This window comes from Naegleria fowleri (assembly GCF_008403515.1).
Source record: "Naegleria fowleri strain ATCC 30894 chromosome Unknown tig74, whole genome shotgun sequence".
In the NCBI taxonomy this organism is placed as follows: domain Eukaryota; phylum Heterolobosea; class Eutetramitea; order Acrasida; family Naegleriidae; genus Naegleria; species Naegleria fowleri.
Genome location: NW_025408006.1, coordinates 384,055 through 400,932, shown reverse-complemented (window position 1 = coordinate 400,932; position 16,878 = coordinate 384,055). Strand labels below are relative to the sequence as shown.

Here is a 16,878-nt window from a genome sequence, read left to right as displayed (position 1 = left end):
GATCTGAATCTGATCGTTTTTTTACTTGCTTGGTTGTAGCACATTATACTGATAGAGACTTGACCATATTTCATAGATTCGAATTGGCCACCTCCAGCAAATTCTTCAACCTTCATTTATGCTTGCTTCTCCGGTTTTAATACACATTTATCGAATTGAAAACTCTTTTTTAAGCCATTCTCTGTCTTTTTCATGTTGCAGTTCGAGCATTTCGAGCTCTGTAAGAGGTTGAGGCTCGTCATTTTCCTTCTCAGCTCTCTGCGATTGACGCTTTGACTTTGGTTTTGGAATTTTCGACGCGAATTCTTTTGCTTTTTCTCTGGAGGAGGGTTCTTCGGGAGTTTTTGACTTAAATGGGGGTTTTCCCTCTGCTTTTTGTTTGGAAATTTTGCTGTTGTTAATTTGAGCAATCTCTTTTGCATATTCTTTGATCTTATTGATCTTTTCTTTTTTTTCAATAAGCTTTTCATTATGTAAATCTGCTCCCAGGCCTCCAAGTTTGATATAACCCTGTTTTTGGATTTTGTTGTAATCTTCTAAGCTATAGGGTTTGTAGGTAATTTCTCTTTTTTGCTTTGTTGCATAACCGTTAGATTGGTGATGGTTTTGTTCTTCAAAATCGTCGTCGTCTTTCTTTGTAGATATTCCATGAATTGCTGAGTATGAATTATTTCTCAACGAAGGATGGGAAGAAATAGGACTTCCAATATCAGAGATGTCACAACTATTGTTTTCAAAGGTACACAAATTTTCAATTGGTAATGGTTGAACTTTCTTCAACCCTGTGAGAGTAATTTCGTTATTGCTACTATCTAATGTAATATTTTGTTTTTTCATCTCTCCAATCATTGATTGAAATTGTTTGGCTGTGATAATTGGTTTTTTCCTTCTTCGACTTGAAGATGCTGTGCTCTCTCTTGAAGAATAATATGACGAAGGGGTTTCTGTTCTATTATTATTATCTTGATCTTTTCTGTAGTCAGATAGTTCGCCGGTTGATGGAGGATTCGACATATCATCCTGAGAGTGACTTAAAACCAGAACATGTGTCTCTTCAACAGATCCTGTTGCAATTTTTGGTTGTTGAACTGTGGGTGAATTTGGTATTTTGTACAAGGGTTTAAAGGGAGAGGTTATGTTTTCTAATTTTTCAGTTAGAGACGTTTTTGAACTTGAAACTCGTGAAGAATATTTTGATGAGTTTGATGAATTTGCTGTGTTTTGTTTTGTTGTATTAATCTTCTCAATTTCTCCTGTTGTTACTTTTGTAGTCGTTCCATCCTTATTTACAATGCTAATTTTTTCTTTGAACTGTCAATCGGAATATAATGACGAGAAGGATTAGGTGATGATCATCATTCGCAACTCACCTTCTCTTGAAATAAAGAGTTGTTTGATTTCTTCCTTCGGTCTTCTTGCGAGAGTCGGGATGCTTTCATTTTTTTTGAACTGTAACTTGAACACCATCGTTTGGCGGGAACAAATTCCTGTTTGATTTGGATCATTCCTTTTCTTTCATTTGTGAATGCGCATGCTTATGTGTCTGAATTGCTTTCTGTGAAGTGTGGGTTTTTTGTTCGTAAATCGAGATAGTCAGATCTTTAAACAAGATTCCTGACCATCACAGCTGACAAACCAACCCATTCAAAAGGTGCCCATAGGACATGATTCCAAAACGATTGGGAAGGATTTTAATTAAAGAAAAGAAGGAAGTTCAACAAAAAAAAGGCTACAGCACTGCAAGATTTTAATGAATCAAAGGAAATGACAATGTTGATTCAGATGCAAGAAAAGGATGATCAAGTGGACGAGTTTTCAAAGTAGACTGAACAAATTCAGATTCACTCGGAATAGACTTCAGTTTCTGTCAACAAACTTTTCGAATTCAAATACTGTATTTCAAGAATTATTGAATCATTTCTAGGGATGATTAGTTTTAATTCTCTTGATTTGTTTTGGACGGGATACCTGCCAGGAATATGGCGACACTCCCGCTACAGTCTTTGACTGTATGAACTGTGAGTGATAAAAGCAGAAGGCTTTGTTGGATCTTTAAACAGCCGAGTCGGCTGTAATCCATTCCAGTTAAATTTGAGACATGTCCATAATCAACATTCACATTGCATGGTCATTTCAAGTCGCGAAAAGTGTTACAATATCAAGAAAGACGAAAAGTGAACGAGCTCTAAAGCGTCTGTTTTCTTTGTCTAAAATAAATGAAAAAAGGCTACAGCACTGCAGGTTCCCAAGTTGTCTCCAACCTCAGTACTGATGCAGCTCGACGATGCTTAACTTCTCAAATCGGACGGGATGAGGTGCATTCATCGTGATATGGCCGTAGCCATTAGAATGGGGTACACCTGTAATATTAAGGTAGAAGTAGAAATTATACAAATGTCTAAAGGTTTATTTAGATTGGACTTATTTGGAGAGATCGACGTTGTGAAGAGAGAGACGATCCCTCAACTTGGAAGATCCTCTCAAAACTGAAATCTTCCATGTTATGAGTATATAATCATGATAGACGACAAGACTGAATCAAAACAGAAGCCCTAATGAACAAGGAGGCAACCCAAGATGTTCTCTGTTTAAAAGTCTCCAGAGAAGATTTGGTTCAACCATTCCTTCTCCATATTGATTTGGAGAGAAGAGTGGAAGTCCACCAAATCAATGTTGTTTTCGAGCATGGTTCCCAAACTTGAGGAGAATGCCTTATCATCCAAATTCAAAGAATCTCTTCTTCGAAGTGGTTCAGAAGGAGCTGGACGATGATCAAACGTGAGTTCTTCATCGCAAGTAAGGGCATCAGCAGAGAGTACAGCAGGAGAAGGTTTATGAAGTACAGGAGGTACCACCGTTACAGGTTGATGAGTTTGGTTCATTTCGGTTGGAATCATCGATTGATGAGTCTTGATGAATTGGAAGACATCCATATCGGTCGTAGAGGTTGAGGTACCGTTCAAGAGGGCAGTCATGAATGGTACCGAAGTAGTGGTTGTACTAGTGGTGGTGGTGGTGGTAGTAGTAGTAGTAGTATTGGCGAGAGTGGCCACTTGTTCATTATTTACAAGGTTGATCGTTCCATTTGCCCAAGGTGTCGTATTGGAAGAAGAGTTTGAAGAGGATGGAGAGGAATGCTTTTGCTTGTTGGCAGGTGTTCCTACTTCCCCTTGGCCGTTGGTAATCTTGAGCCAACGTTGTCTGACCATGGTATCAGTTCTTCTCGTTCCCAACAAGGTTCTTAGTTTGGACCAAGAGCAACCATTCTTCTTCACGTACTCAATGATCGCTCGATCTTCTTCTTCAGTCCATGGTTCTCTATTGATGTTATCATTGAGTACTCTCTTCCAACGTTGGTGAAGTTGTTGAGGGGTGAATTTATCATGAAGGAAGAGGGTGGCAATTTCCTGTTCGCATTCGCAAACGTGTGGTGAGGCAATTAATTGATTGATTTCCAAAAAGTGTTCCATCATATTTGAATTGACACTCAAATTGAGCAAATGTTGTATTTCAAAGAGTTTTGATTCTTACCTTCCATGAATATTCCTTTTCAGCATACATTCTGAGAATACGATCGTCTTCTTCGGACCATTTGACTTGTTGTTTTCTCTTGCATGGACCAGCCTTTCGTTGTGGTGTTGATTGATTATTACTACTTCCACCACCTGATGAACTTGGTGATGAAGTCATCTTGTTTTGAAAGGCTTGTTGATCTAAAAATTCAATAGGGAGCGAACCACAATCAAACGAAACATCCTCGCTGACGTATTTGACCTTAAGTACAATGGTGACTGTCATGATGATGAAGAGTTAGCGGGAATGTGTTGTTTGAAAGAAGACGACGAAAGGATAGGAGTTTGTGTGTGCGTTGGAACGTTGTTGTTTCCTTCAAGAGGCTGCTATTCTAGAAAAAGCGTTTAGATGATGATACAAAGGTATGAAGTTCGATGAAATTCGCCACTGTATCTCTCGAGAATACAAATTGTTGTCCAGAGAGAGCTAACTCTTGTTTTCTCTCGCTGAAATTGAGTTGTTTTTTTCTGAAAGACTTGAAACATCCTTCGAATCAAACAAGCTCAAAAGCATGTAAGCGAACAACATTCGCTCACTCTCGTCAAGCGGACGTTTGCTGGTGGTGATGGTGAAGAGTAGTGAGTGCCCTTCGTGTTTGACGAACTTTAACTCGTTAAGGACAATCACCAAGCATCACACAAAGTGTTCATACATCGCGAAGGTTTTTCTCTTGCAGGTGTGTTTGATGAGTGAGGATGCTCGTGTTTAATGTGCAATGAGACCTCGACAGGGACAGGTTGTATTCTTTCATGTTATACAAAAAAGGAAGACCATCACAACATTTTAACAAAATTGTTTGATTATGGAGAATGAATCCTTTTATTTCCTTTGTGGTCTGACTTTTTACTAAAAGGGTTCTTGCGATGTAGAATACCAAGATTCTGTTGCATCCAATTTGACTCAGGTGCTGGAGCCTGGAGGACTTGTATGAATTCATGGTCATAATTGTGGAAATTTTCAAGTGTGTGCAATGCCAAATGACATTTCATCTAAAAAGCTAACTCAATCACAAATTACCCCAATTAAACATTACTAAAGTAAAAAAGACAACTTCCCAAAACAGCTCGGTATTATTCTTTTTCTTCTACTTTTCAAAGAGTTATTACTCTGAGCCTCAAGAGACCTTAATATTTTCAAGCTTCATCATCATTTCAAGCGTGTCCTCCACCACATCGATGTTCAATTTGAACTTTTAAAGAGAGCGTTGAGATTGTTTCTGAGATCGAGACAACACAAAAAAATCTCGGAACCACCGAATCGAATGGGTGCCAATAACTCGGTGGAACGCGAAACCAAAAAACGGCTTTGCAAAGCCGCAAAGGAAGGAGACTTGGGTAGGTAATTATTTCTCTCACCGAAATAAGAGATGGACTATCATGACATCGGAACATAGAGGTGCTTCAACAGATTTTGAGTGATCCTATGGGATCGACTTTGGTGAATTCGTTCGGACCAGTACGTAGTAGACATCACGAAATCGGAATTTCATCTAATTACCGATTTGGAATTTAATGTTTTTATATCGGAATAGAATGGTGTAAGTATCTCAATCATTATCATTCATCATTGATGAATTGTGTTATTCATGTGGTGATAAGTATGTAAGTTGATTCTTGAACGAAAGGAGTATATGAATACGAGTGAACTATTACTACTACTTCGCCTTTCAGACTCCGCTCTATGAAGCTGCTTGTTGGAATCAAGTGGAAGCAGCAAAACTTCTTTTAAAACACGGAGCTAATGTGAATGCACAGGATCAGAATGTAAGTGTGTGCTAGCTCTGAACGCAATTACTATTTCACTCTTTTAATGTTGTTACATTTAGAATGGTTGGACGGCATTGCATTTGGCATGCAAGAAAAACTCAGTGGAAATGGTCAAATTGTTGGTTGAAAATAAGGCAGAATTGAACATTACAACAAGAGATGAATTGAAACAAACTCCACTGCATTTGGTAGGTTAATTATTGAACATGTTAAAATTAATTAATTCAATAAGGCTGCTCATTTATCATCTTTGGAAATTGTGAAATGTCTTCTGGATAATGGAGCAAACAAGTCTCTGACAGATCGATTTGGAAGTACCCCAGAGAAGTGGACAAAAAACCCAGAAATCAAATCCTTTATTCTTAATCATCATATTAACGATAAATCTAGTGATTCTATGTCGAGTACGGATTCAAAAAAACAAATACTGAACAACAAGTACAGCATAGAGGAGAGAATTGGAAAAGGAGGATTTGGAGTAGGTGCGTAGAATTAATGAACACCTTGAATTGTTACATGTTGAATTCATTTGTTTTATTGAATTCATTTATCATTATTCTTAAACATAGTTTACAAATGCAGCATGATTATACCAGGATCGGAGCCAGCCCCTAGAGCCATTAAGGTTGTGACATTTGAGGACGAACTGGAAATTGAAAATGCAAATAGAGAAGCTGCAGCCATGTTGCAACTAGATAATCCAAATGTTTTGAAAACTTATGAAATATTTAAGTATGAGCATGATGACTCCAGTAAGGGTTTATGCTTTTGTATGGAATATTATGCATATGGAGATTTGGACTCGTACATACGGTAGGTTTTTGTAGTAATGTAATTGTAACTTTGTACATTGATCGAATCCCATCATGATCTTTTAGAAAACAAAAGGACCCAATCCCTCCAGAAATTGTTATTTCAGTATTTTACCAAATGTCAAAAGCTCTGGCATATTTACATGAACGTAAATTAATTCACAGGTATGTTGCGCACATCCATGATGTGTCATGACATGGCGATCATCGTTCGTCGTTTCAAAACTTTTTAGAGATTTGAAACCACAAAATATTTTCATTAAGAATTTGGATGGCAAAGTAATCAATGTGGTTCTTGGAGACTTTGGTCTCAGCAAAACGATCGAAAATACACAAAATCAAACCAAGGCAGGAACTTGGTTGTTTATGGTAAGTTTTGTATGATTTCAGCATTTTTAAAGACAATATTCTTATGGAACATATGTTCAGAGTCCGTAAGTACACACACACACCACTCGTTTGAAAACTTGTTGAGCTCTAACGTTCCATCAGTGAAATTTTGTGTAACCAAGCGTATGGTTTCAAGACAGATGTCTGGAGTTTAGGGTAAGTCATAATATTATTGAGCATGATCATGATGATGATTTGTTACATCTCTCAATGGTATCAGTGTGGTCATGTATCAAATCATGTCCAAAGACTTGGTAAGTGTGATTCATTTCAATTATAATTGAATGACATTGCATCCAATGACGAACTCACTTGTTGCAGGAAACAAATGTGTGTGCCTTATTGCTCACAAAAGGCTCCTCAGCAATCGAAACAATCAAGCAAAACATTTCAAGAAATGGTTTGTATCCAAACAAAGTGGTCGAGTTGGTCCTTCAAACACTCTCGGTTGATCATGAACAACGCCCAACAGCAGCCGATCTATGCACAAGTCTTGCAAGCATTAAAGAATAAACAACACAAGTATGGTGCCCTATCGATCTTACTTACTTGCATCATGCATTCCCATCATGATGAATCTACTACTAGTAGTAGTATTGGTTCTAAGCTTATTTGTTTGAGGCTTTTTTTGCCAAGTCAAGTCAGGTGCAAGAGCAGTATTTTGATTGAGTCAACAACAACAGTCAAAAAAAATGGCTAAGAAAAAGACTTTTAATGATTGTATTCCTTCTATCGGAATGGGTGCTCTTTCCGGTTTTTTAGTTGGAGGTGGAATGGCTGGAATTGTAAGTATGGAGCAATCATCATTTCGAGTGAGTTAAACACAAATTTTACCTTTTCAGACAATTCTCGGATATTCATTACTGCCATCGATGAGAGGTAACCGAGTAAATTTCTTGAAAACTGTTGGAGTGAAAGCTGTTTTGCAAGGAGGAGGTGCTTTCGGAGCAATCTTAGGTTTTGGTGGATTATTAAGATGTATTTAAATTGAATCCTATGATCATCACAATATTAATTCTATTTCCGAACAATATTCATGATCAAATTTGTTTGCTCACTCTCAACCACAATAAACAAACATTCAAAAAAAATGTTTTTTTGTCCCTATTGCGGTAACACCTTGCTGATAGAGAAGGCATCAGGCCGTTCAACAAGTACCGACTCGGTCTATCGTTGGGTGTGTAAGACGTGTCCCTACGTTTGCAATATAAAAAGTGAAATGCATTTCGACATGAAATTAGAAAAGAAGGAGGTGGACGATGTCATTGGTGATGATGCAAATTGGTCTGAGACTGTAGAAACGAAATGTGGCAAGTGTGATCATAACAAGGCTTACTTTCAAATGTTTCAAACTAGGTCAGCTGATGAGCCTATGACTCAATTCTTCAAATGCTGTAAATGTGGTTATCAATGGAAGGAAGGATAACACATAAAATTTAAATTGCACAAATTCCGATGTTCTTTTAAACAATCGAACCCGATATTGACACGACCACTTTTTTCAATATCGGATTTTTTTAGCTTCAGTGTAATTTTAAAGGCGGGACATTGGTCTAGTTTTACTGTTTTTGTATTTACTACAAAAATTGTATTGATTAAAGTGAACTCATTTTGATGAACACAAGCCGCGCTCATATCCCGCCTTTTAAAATACATTTTAAAGCTAAAAAAAATGGATCCCAACCAACTCGCCGATTTTGGTGGCCTCGATCCGAACAGTGTAAGTATTGTTTGGTGATGTTACAACATCATTCGGAGATAACTCATAATAATAGCCACTTTTAGCGGTAATTCAAGCCAGAATCACTGAGCAATATACTAAACAACTTAATGAATTGACCCTGCAACACAAGGAAATTGTAAGTATTGATGATGAAAGAAGTTGTTGATCATTGAAAATAATAGGATGAACGGACAAAAAAGATAACCGAAGAAAGGGAGCTGTTGGGAGTCAACCTGTACAACACTCAGCAAAAACTGGTAAAATTACAAGAACAAGTAGATAAGGGACATGACACTCTCATCATGACTACTCAAATAAGAGAAGAAATGGAACGAAAGAGAACAGAACAGTTGCAAATTGCTGTTTTGAGAAGACAAGAAGTTGAAGAAAAACGAAAAAAGTGTAAGTATTAGTTGTTGGGCTACTGCATCTCCTTACATGCCACAAGTATACAAATTCCAAGAGGAGCTGGAAAAGTCGCAGCAAACTTTAAAAATGTTGCAAAACGCTCATGAGAAAACAAAGCGTGACATTGCTATTAAAAAAAGGAAGACGCATAAAATTGAAAAAGAAATGGAGGATGTAGAGAAACAAAAAAAGCATCAAGACTTAAGAATTGATCAAATGATCGATAGAATAAGAAAGTTGAAAGATCAATATCACGAATATGAAGAACTGCACAAGGCTCAAAAAGAGGAATACAAAATCGCAAGTGAGACACTTGCAGAAGCTACCTCTGAAATGGAGGCTCTTGAATTTGAAAAGAAGAGACTTGTACAGCAATGGAAGAGCAGCATTATCGGAATGCAACGGAGAGATGAGGCTCTGAAAGCCACGGAAGAAGGCCTAAGAAAACAGAAGGAACAAGTGATAGAGATTTTGAATGAAATTGAAGGTTACAAAAATTCTATTAACGAACAGAAGGAGAGACACGAACAGCTGACATCAGTTTTGATCAAACAAGAAAATGAGCAAGTGTATCTCGAAAAACAAATTTTGGATAATAACTCAAGCTTGGAAAGCAAGCAAACGCAATATATGCAACTCAAAAATACACTTGACAAAACGGATGAAGAAATTGCCAAAGAAGAGTTGAACATCCAAAAAATAAGAAAGGACATTGATGTTGTTGATAAAAAGATGGCAAGTATGAGCAACGAAATAAGGGTTCTTGAAGAAAATCTTTTGAACCTCTTCAGTGAAAATACAACTATCAAGAAAGATTGTCAAAATACTCTCAAAGATATCGAAAAAAAGAAGAATGAGGTCCTAGAAAAAGAAGTAGAAATCTCACAGATTGAGAACGAATTGGCAAGAATAACCATTGACAAACTGCAAACTCAAGAGCAGAATAAACAATTAGAGCAAGTCTTGAAGGAGCTTGAGTCAGAGTTGAAACAGAAAGATGGTCTCATTGAGAAATATGAAATAGAGATTAGAAGAAAGAATGATGAAATTGAAAAGAAACAGAATGATCTCGATAAGTTGAACAGACTGATGGAGAAAATTCTCTGCACTCAGCAAGACGAAAACCAGGGCCCACTCGAAGCAACAATCAAGAATATCACAAAAGCTATTGAGGCAAAAGAAAAAGAAAGTGAGCAGCTAAAAAAGGATTGGATACGATACCAGAGTGAACTTGTAAAGCTCATGAACAGATCTGAAGAGTTGTCTGACGAAATTAAGTCCATCAAGAGCAAGCAAACAATTTTGTCACAACGAAAGGGAAGAATTGATGGAGCAGCAATTCGAGAAAGAAATCAAATTAAGGAATTAACTTCTGAGATGCAGTCAATGCATAAATTATTGGAAAGGTTAAATAAGAAGATTTCGTCGAACTATCTCATTCAGAATACTTTGGCTGATGTCAATTACGACCTTGAAAACAAAATTTTGGATAGGCTCAAGGCAAGCGAAAGAGAAGCATATGAGTTAGAGAGTAAGATTGAAGAAACTAAAAATCAAAAGCAAGCAATTCTGAATGAAATGGTGGATGTGGAGTAAGTGTTTATTTTGGGATGTGAGTTCACTTGACAAATTATTAGACGACAAATTTTGTTTTGGGAAAAGAAAATTGAAATTCAAAAAGAAATTCAAGATGCTTTGGATCCAACTGTTGGACAAGAAGAGATCACCAGAATGAAGAAAGAAATACATCTCATGGAGCAACGACTGGCTGATCTTAAGCGAGAACAAAAAAGAAAAATTATGGAAATGGAGAAAGCAATTGAAAAGAGAGATTTGATTTTAACAAAAGGAAGAGTCATTCAATCTAAAAACACAACAAATACCAAGGCAAACATTCAACGAGAAATTTCTTTCCATCAATCTGAGCTTGCAAAGAAAAAGAAGAAAGCAGCTGAGGCCTTTCAGGCTATCAAACACCATCAAAATGCTGCTGAACAATGTGGTCGAGCTATTGAGGAGGCCAAAGACAGAATTGCTGCCATTAAAGATGAAATGACGCTGCTTCAGGAGGAAATACAAACTCTTTCAACGCAAAAGACAAAGATTGGATATGACCGAGAACGGCTGAAAAAGCTGATTGAAAAATGTCAAGCCATTTTGAAAGGTTCTTTCAAGAAGACACCTGAAGTGAATCAAGAATTGAACGCTCAAAAAGAAACATCCTCCAAGATTGTGAATGTTGTTACGAAACTGATTTCCGGATACCCTGAACATACTCAAAGTTTCCAAGTGGTTTTGCAAGAATAAAATCTGCAATTTTGAAATTTATTTCTATCGTATTTCATAGGACTCTCCCAAAATATTAGTTGAAGATCTTTCAGGTTCAAAAAGAGACCAAAACCTTAATGTTTCATCCCCAGAGCCAGTGACAATTTGCGATCCGTCAGGTGATGATGTGAGAAATAACACTCTTTCTGTATGTCCATACAAGTGTGTTATCGGCTCTACAAAAGGAAAACTGCTCCACACGGTAATATTGTTTTGACTGAAACCATGAGTTGTTACCAGTTCGTTTGTTTGTTTGTTCCAATAGACATTACAAATCTGACTACTCGTTTTCCGTGAGGATAGCATTTCTCCTGTAGATGTATTCCAAAATCGAAGGCATCGATCCTTAACTCCACCTCCAGACACTAGAAGATTGCTGTGATTTGGAGACCATGCCAAAGCTTTCACTGCTGCATTGTGATCATTAAATTTCCATAGTGGGTGTCTAAAATTATAGCCTGGTTCCCACACAAACAAGTTATTATCATTTCCACCACTGGCAATTTGATTACCTTGAGGATTCCATTGTAAACCACAAATTTCTTGAGAATGACTGCTTAGCTTAATCATGGAATTCTTGCTTCGAATGTCACTGATGAATATATTATTATCCCTTGACCCAGTAGCGATTTGATATCCATTCCATGAAATACTTCCCACCCGTTCTGCATGTCTGTGAACATCTCTAATCTTGATTTGTTTTTGTACATCATAGATCGATACAAATCCATCCTCTGTTCCTATCGATAAAACATTTGGATCATGTCTCATCCATGAAACAGAGCAAACAAGATTACCCTCGTCCATAGAAACCAAGTTCGAAACGGTATAATTGGTTGCATTCCACAAAAACACACTTGTGTTTAAGGCAACAGCAATTTGATTGCAATCTCCCCAATCGATCAAGTTCAAATAAAAATCATCTCGAATTCCTGGAGCATCTAACACTCGCAACGGCACTTCAGGAATTTTTCGATTCCCTTTCGATAGTACAATTTGTTGGTTGGTTTTAAAGTTAATACCATTTCTAGCTAGGATTGTGTTATTCGGATGAATAAGCATACTTAGAGTTGGTTCAGGAATTCCCTTGTTGCTATTATATGCTTGTCTTCTGCTAACATCAATACCGTTCGTAGAGTTTGGTCTAAACTTTAAAATGTTGGAATTTGTGGAGTTAGGAGAGGATGATCTTTTGAGAGGAGAGGATGTGACACTTCGTGATTGTAATAAGGATCGGTGTTTGGGTTGTGGATGGGTCATGCTGTGAATTGAAATGCTTTTCGATGCTGCATGACTTTGGGAATCTAAGAATGTGGGAAAGAGAGAATTGTAATTGGTACATGACGATGATGAGGGAGAAAGATATGGAGTATTCACGACAGATTGGCTGTTAGGAAGGAGTTCTGAAATTAAGAGATTATTAAACACATGACCTTTTCCACCAACACTCACACCATCCATGTTAAATCCATTTGGTGCAGTGGTGCCTTTACCTGTGGAAAGAGAGAGATTGGAATCTTCTTCTTCTTCGTTGTTGTGATCTTCGCCATCTTCCTCTTGATAGGACGAAAACAAGGATGTTTGTGGAAAAGGCATTTGTAAAAAGTAATCCACCGATTCGGGATCATTCAGTGAAAAGCTCTGATTGAGAGGATTTACAAGAGGTTGTTGTTGAGGACCAAAAGGATTAAAAGATGATGACATATCCAAGTCAGTGACTGCTAAAGTTTGAGGATATGACAACCCACTTCCTGAATTTACATCTTCAAGAGTCAAGCTGGACACGTCCAAATGTCCATAACTGCTGCTGCCACTGCTACTGTTGGTAGAGGTCGATGAGCCCAAGCTATTATTGAGAGAGTTGTTCAAGCTTCTTCCTGAAGAGTCAGAGAGTGTTGAAGGAGGAGTAGTGCTGAGTGGTGAGTGGTTATTGTTACTTGTGGAGAACCCACCACGTGGTGAAGAGTAACCTGATCCAGCTCTGCTTAGTGGTCGACTTGTTGTGGGTGAAGTGGAGAGGTGATTGTATTGATAGTACTGGTACAAGGAAGAGTTAGGAGAGGAGTTGGTGATGGAGCGTTCGTCGACTTCTCGTGGACGTCCATAGCTGAAACTACTTCTACGAAGAAAGGGCGTTGCTATCGAACGACGAGTGCTGCTGGAGGAGAGAGCATCGAAAATTGATGGAGATGAGAGGCCATACCTCAAGTTCGATGAGCTTCGATTCGAAATGAATCTGGTCGTATGAAGTAGTGCAAGTAAATTCAATATGGAATTCGAGAGCCATCACGAATTAATAATTTTAAATAATATGCCGTGATGACCGCCACAGACAAACCGCCAATTATTAACAGTAAAGGCAGACAAGTTGTTAAAAAAAAGTAAATTTCGAATGTAGATCGATCTTCGATACCTACCGATCGCAAAGAGGAGTGTTGTTAGAGCGTGATGGAGAACATGCTTTGTTTTGCTTATTCGAGCTTTCTGGTGTTCGATACGAAAGAAATGAAGGATGAGAGTTAGTGGACTGTTGTTTGTTGTTTCGGAGGACCGCATTAGCTGACGGGGCTGTACTTGTTGTTGGGGAAAATGAAAAACGTTTGCGATGCGGAGGAGTCGTCGAACTATTGGACATGATGAACTTAGCAGTTAGGAAAAAGTTAAGGTTTGTCTCTGTGAGATGATGAGGCTTGCGCAAAGCCTTGAAGAAAGAAGGAGCGAAAAAAATTCGGGTGTCTCTTCGTGATGATATTTTTTTTGAAAAAAAAAGCTTTTTTATTCTCTTGCAACCTTCCTCAATTCCAAATATCATGAAAGGGGTCTTTCTTACGAGTCTTGTCGAATAGAGTCGTTCTCTTGATTGATAATCCTTTGGACAACTGTCGGGTGGGTTGCTTGGATGTAAACATTAGAATACAATCGACATTTCCTGATTTGTATTTTCCTTCTCGTTTCTGAACTCCCTTCTCGGGATGTCTAATGTTAAAGAAATATGGAGCCTCACAATTCAGATCTTTTTAAATATCCGAGAATTTGGCACACTCCACAGGTTCTGAATGGTCCATTATAGTTTTGTTGTTGTTGTTTAGCATCACCGTTTTTGAATGAAAAACATACCTTGTAATTTAGAATTGTCTCCAAAGAGAATCCATGCGTTGGGCGAACTTGTTTCCTCATGTGATTGGCTATCAGACCGAATTTTCTCATAAATCTGATGCTGATGGGATGGACTTTCATCATAGCCCATGATGACCATATAATGATTGTAACAATGATAAATAAAGGCTGTTTGGCTGCACCGTATGCCTTTTTTCAATTCTTCTAAAACAGAGCCTCCTGAAGGCTTTGTTTTGTGAAGACCTTTGCATTTCCAAAAGATGGAAGCTTCTCCTTCAAGATTAAAAGCTTTCAGCAATTCCTTAAACCACTGAAGGAGGGTCTCGTTTCCACAAAAAGGTCCAAATCGAATTTCGTTGAATGGTTCCGAAAAACCTAAAATGGTTAACACTTCCTCTTGGCTCAGAACAGGCAAATGACCATGACCCAATGTACTGAATAAATAATTCCAAATGGATGTCAACGAAGAGACACCACATGAATATTTGTATTGAGGTCTTGACATGCAATGCCATTGCTTTAGATCTAAATATTTTCTTTCATTCATCATTAAAGACAGATCATGTCCATATTTCTGAGCAGTTGAGGCATGGTTGATCATTTCCATTTTCTCTTCCGAAAGAACTTGCTGAACTGTCTTTGGTTTTCTATTTTGGTATAATTGTTTGGCTTCTTTCTTTTCCTGTTTAGTAGGTTTCCGACTGATTTTAAATCTTGGATCCACATCATTGGTGATCTCCTTTTCGTCGTGTTGTTCTCCTTCTTCGGTCTCCTCACGATGAATCATTTCCTCTTTTTCATTCCGAAGATCTTTCCTCACCCATGGTCCAACAACACGTTGAAGAAGAACCACATAGGTCATCACCACTCCCAATAGAAAAGCAGCAGCAGGTGGTACCAACAACCATAGACCTTCATTCATGGTGGTGAGAATGAGCCAGCAAGAGCATTGAGTTTTTTTTGGCGGTTGTTGTTCGTTACAAAAGATTCCCACCAAAAAAATGGAAAACTACGAAAATCTTGGTGTCCTTGGCGAGGGGTAAGTCATATGTCGATGGGATTGATCAAAGTGTTGGATGCCATCAGATCACTTAATGAATTTTTATTTTAAAGTGCCTATGGTGTCGTGATGAAGTGTAGACATAAAGAAACGGGTCAGATCGTTGCTATAAAAAAGTTTAAGGAATCGGACGAAGATGAACAAGTAAAAAAGACGGCCCTCAGAGAAATTCGAATATTGAAGGTAGGTGATGGAAAAGTATGGAAATGTATCAACATGTATTATTTAATGAAGCAATTGAGACATGAAAATATTGTAAATTTACTGGATGTATTTCGGAGGAAAGGCAAATTATATCTTGTATTTGAATATATTGAATCAACAATACTTGGAAAACTAGAAGAAAAATATCCATACGGACTTGACGAGGATATGACAAAAAAGTATTTGTATCAAATTTTGAAAGGGGTGGAATATTGTCACTCTCAAAATGTACGTCAACTTTGCATTTGAAATTTCTTAATGACCTTGCCACCAACTAGATCATTCATAGAGACTTAAAACCAGAGAATTTACTTGTTTCAAAAAGTGGAGTTTTAAAAATTGCAGATTTCGGTTTTGCAAGAACTTTGGAAGGAACGGGAGCCAAATATACAGATTATGTTTCCACTCGGTGGTACCGCGCACCAGAGTTAGTTGTGGGTGATCGAGAGTATGGAAAAGCAGTGGATATTTGGGCCATAGGATGCATGCTTTGGGAACTTCTCGAAGGTCAACCTTTGTTTCCAGGAGATTCTGACATTGATCAACTTTCAAGGATAATTAATTGCTTTGGAAAATTATCGGAACACCAGATTGAGGTTTATAATAATAACCCGTTGTACAGAGATGTGGAATTGCCAAAACCATCCTCTGATGGTATTGTTTCATTAGATGGTAGATACAAAACAAACATTTCAAAAGAAGCTCTTTCCTTCATCAAAGCGTGTCTCAACGTAGATCCAAGCAAAAGAGGAACATATGAGGATTTACTGAACCATGTATATTTAAAGGGTTATCAGGAATGGTATGAAAATGAATTTCCAAAACTACTTGACCATGATAATATTTCATTAAGCTCCTGGAAGAAATCGAAAAAGGAAAGAATGGAAAGAAAACCCTCTGTGGTTGCAGTTGATGACGAAAAGTAAGTACACAACAATAATTATTGAAACTCAGTTGGGGTTTATCATTCTCCCTGATTAGGATTATCAAAACAAAGAAAACTCTGAAAAAAGAGGACGGGATTGAACTTCAAGATCATCATGAACAACTTCCTGATATAACAGGTCTAAAAGCAAGAGGTCTCGTTGGTCTCCCTTACTTATCAGATTGTAAAAAAGATGTGACAAACCCTGAAGAAGAGACACCCCCAAGAGTAAGTGATTCATATGAATGGTTTTTGAGTTTTTCACTCTTTGAATAGTCACAATCACCAACACAGTTTCTTCCAGAGCTCCATGACCCCAAAAGTAGCTCCAAACCTAAAAAGAAGAACCGAAAAAAGAAGCAACCGAAACCCATGCATGTCCAAACACCCATCACTCCAAAACGACCACCAACCAATCAATCGAGTATTTATGAAGATTTAATGTTCAACGGAACCACAAGAGAAAAGAATGATCTGCTTGGGTCTTTTTCGAAATACAACTCCACTGCAAGGAAATTCCACAAATAGAAGGAGATGATTGGTATCGATATCGATTTGAAACAACAATGATT

At 37.7% G+C, this 16,878-nt stretch overlaps 9 protein-coding genes across 9 annotated transcripts; 5 read left to right on the top strand and 4 right to left on the bottom strand.

Annotated features, from left to right (window-relative positions):
* Nucleotides 1-147: 147 nt before the first annotated feature.
* FDP41_010013 (uncharacterized protein) lies at nucleotides 148-1,439 on the bottom strand (the record flags this gene model as incomplete). Its single annotated transcript, XM_044700266.1, has 2 exons — nucleotides 148-1,311; nucleotides 1,371-1,439. 2 exons carry the CDS (start codon nucleotides 1,437-1,439, stop codon nucleotides 148-150), a joined length of 1,233 nt encoding a protein of 410 aa, XP_044556506.1.
* A 1,149-nt stretch (nucleotides 1,440-2,588) lies between these two features.
* FDP41_010012 (uncharacterized protein) lies at nucleotides 2,589-3,798 on the bottom strand (the record flags this gene model as incomplete). Its single annotated transcript, XM_044700265.1, has 2 exons — nucleotides 2,589-3,407; nucleotides 3,532-3,798. The coding sequence occupies 2 exons, from the start codon at nucleotides 3,796-3,798 to the stop codon at nucleotides 2,589-2,591; spliced, it is 1,086 nt and encodes a 361-aa protein (XP_044556505.1).
* A 1,036-nt stretch (nucleotides 3,799-4,834) lies between these two features.
* Nucleotides 4,835-7,054, top strand: FDP41_010011 (uncharacterized protein; the record flags this gene model as incomplete). Its single annotated transcript, XM_044700264.1, has 11 exons — nucleotides 4,835-4,907; nucleotides 4,967-5,028; nucleotides 5,244-5,336; nucleotides 5,399-5,527; nucleotides 5,572-5,821; nucleotides 5,909-6,152; nucleotides 6,218-6,316; nucleotides 6,385-6,520; nucleotides 6,678-6,697; nucleotides 6,762-6,795; nucleotides 6,863-7,054. The coding sequence occupies 11 exons, from the start codon at nucleotides 4,835-4,837 to the stop codon at nucleotides 7,052-7,054; spliced, it is 1,332 nt and encodes a 443-aa protein (XP_044556504.1).
* Nucleotides 7,055-7,233: 179 nt separating this feature from the next.
* FDP41_010010 (uncharacterized protein) lies at nucleotides 7,234-7,527 on the top strand (the record flags this gene model as incomplete). Its single annotated transcript, XM_044700263.1, has 2 exons — nucleotides 7,234-7,326; nucleotides 7,384-7,527. The coding sequence occupies 2 exons, from the start codon at nucleotides 7,234-7,236 to the stop codon at nucleotides 7,525-7,527; spliced, it is 237 nt and encodes a 78-aa protein (XP_044556503.1).
* Nucleotides 7,528-7,631: 104 nt separating this feature from the next.
* Nucleotides 7,632-7,967, top strand: FDP41_010009 (uncharacterized protein; the record flags this gene model as incomplete). Its single annotated transcript, XM_044700261.1, has 1 exon — nucleotides 7,632-7,967. One exon carries the CDS (start codon nucleotides 7,632-7,634, stop codon nucleotides 7,965-7,967), a length of 336 nt encoding a protein of 111 aa, XP_044556502.1.
* Nucleotides 7,968-8,213: 246 nt separating this feature from the next.
* On the top strand, nucleotides 8,214-10,979 carry FDP41_010008 (uncharacterized protein; the record flags this gene model as incomplete). Its single annotated transcript, XM_044700260.1, has 5 exons — nucleotides 8,214-8,261; nucleotides 8,317-8,400; nucleotides 8,447-8,666; nucleotides 8,713-10,264; nucleotides 10,310-10,979. The coding sequence occupies 5 exons, from the start codon at nucleotides 8,214-8,216 to the stop codon at nucleotides 10,977-10,979; spliced, it is 2,574 nt and encodes an 857-aa protein (XP_044556501.1).
* A 24-nt stretch (nucleotides 10,980-11,003) lies between these two features.
* Nucleotides 11,004-13,635, bottom strand: FDP41_010007 (uncharacterized protein; the record flags this gene model as incomplete). Its single annotated transcript, XM_044700259.1, has 2 exons — nucleotides 11,004-13,236; nucleotides 13,418-13,635. The coding sequence occupies 2 exons, from the start codon at nucleotides 13,633-13,635 to the stop codon at nucleotides 11,004-11,006; spliced, it is 2,451 nt and encodes an 816-aa protein (XP_044556500.1).
* A 382-nt stretch (nucleotides 13,636-14,017) lies between these two features.
* On the bottom strand, nucleotides 14,018-15,039 carry FDP41_010006 (uncharacterized protein; the record flags this gene model as incomplete). The annotated part of the gene is made up of 2 exons (XM_044700258.1): nucleotides 14,018-14,052; nucleotides 14,118-15,039. The coding sequence occupies 2 exons, from the start codon at nucleotides 15,037-15,039 to the stop codon at nucleotides 14,018-14,020; spliced, it is 957 nt and encodes a 318-aa protein (XP_044556499.1).
* Nucleotides 15,040-15,118: 79 nt separating this feature from the next.
* FDP41_010005 (uncharacterized protein) lies at nucleotides 15,119-16,834 on the top strand (the record flags this gene model as incomplete). The annotated part of the gene is made up of 5 exons (XM_044700257.1): nucleotides 15,119-15,156; nucleotides 15,231-15,609; nucleotides 15,660-16,303; nucleotides 16,363-16,534; nucleotides 16,583-16,834. The coding sequence occupies 5 exons, from the start codon at nucleotides 15,119-15,121 to the stop codon at nucleotides 16,832-16,834; spliced, it is 1,485 nt and encodes a 494-aa protein (XP_044556498.1).
* Between the last annotated feature and the right edge of the window lie 44 nt (nucleotides 16,835-16,878).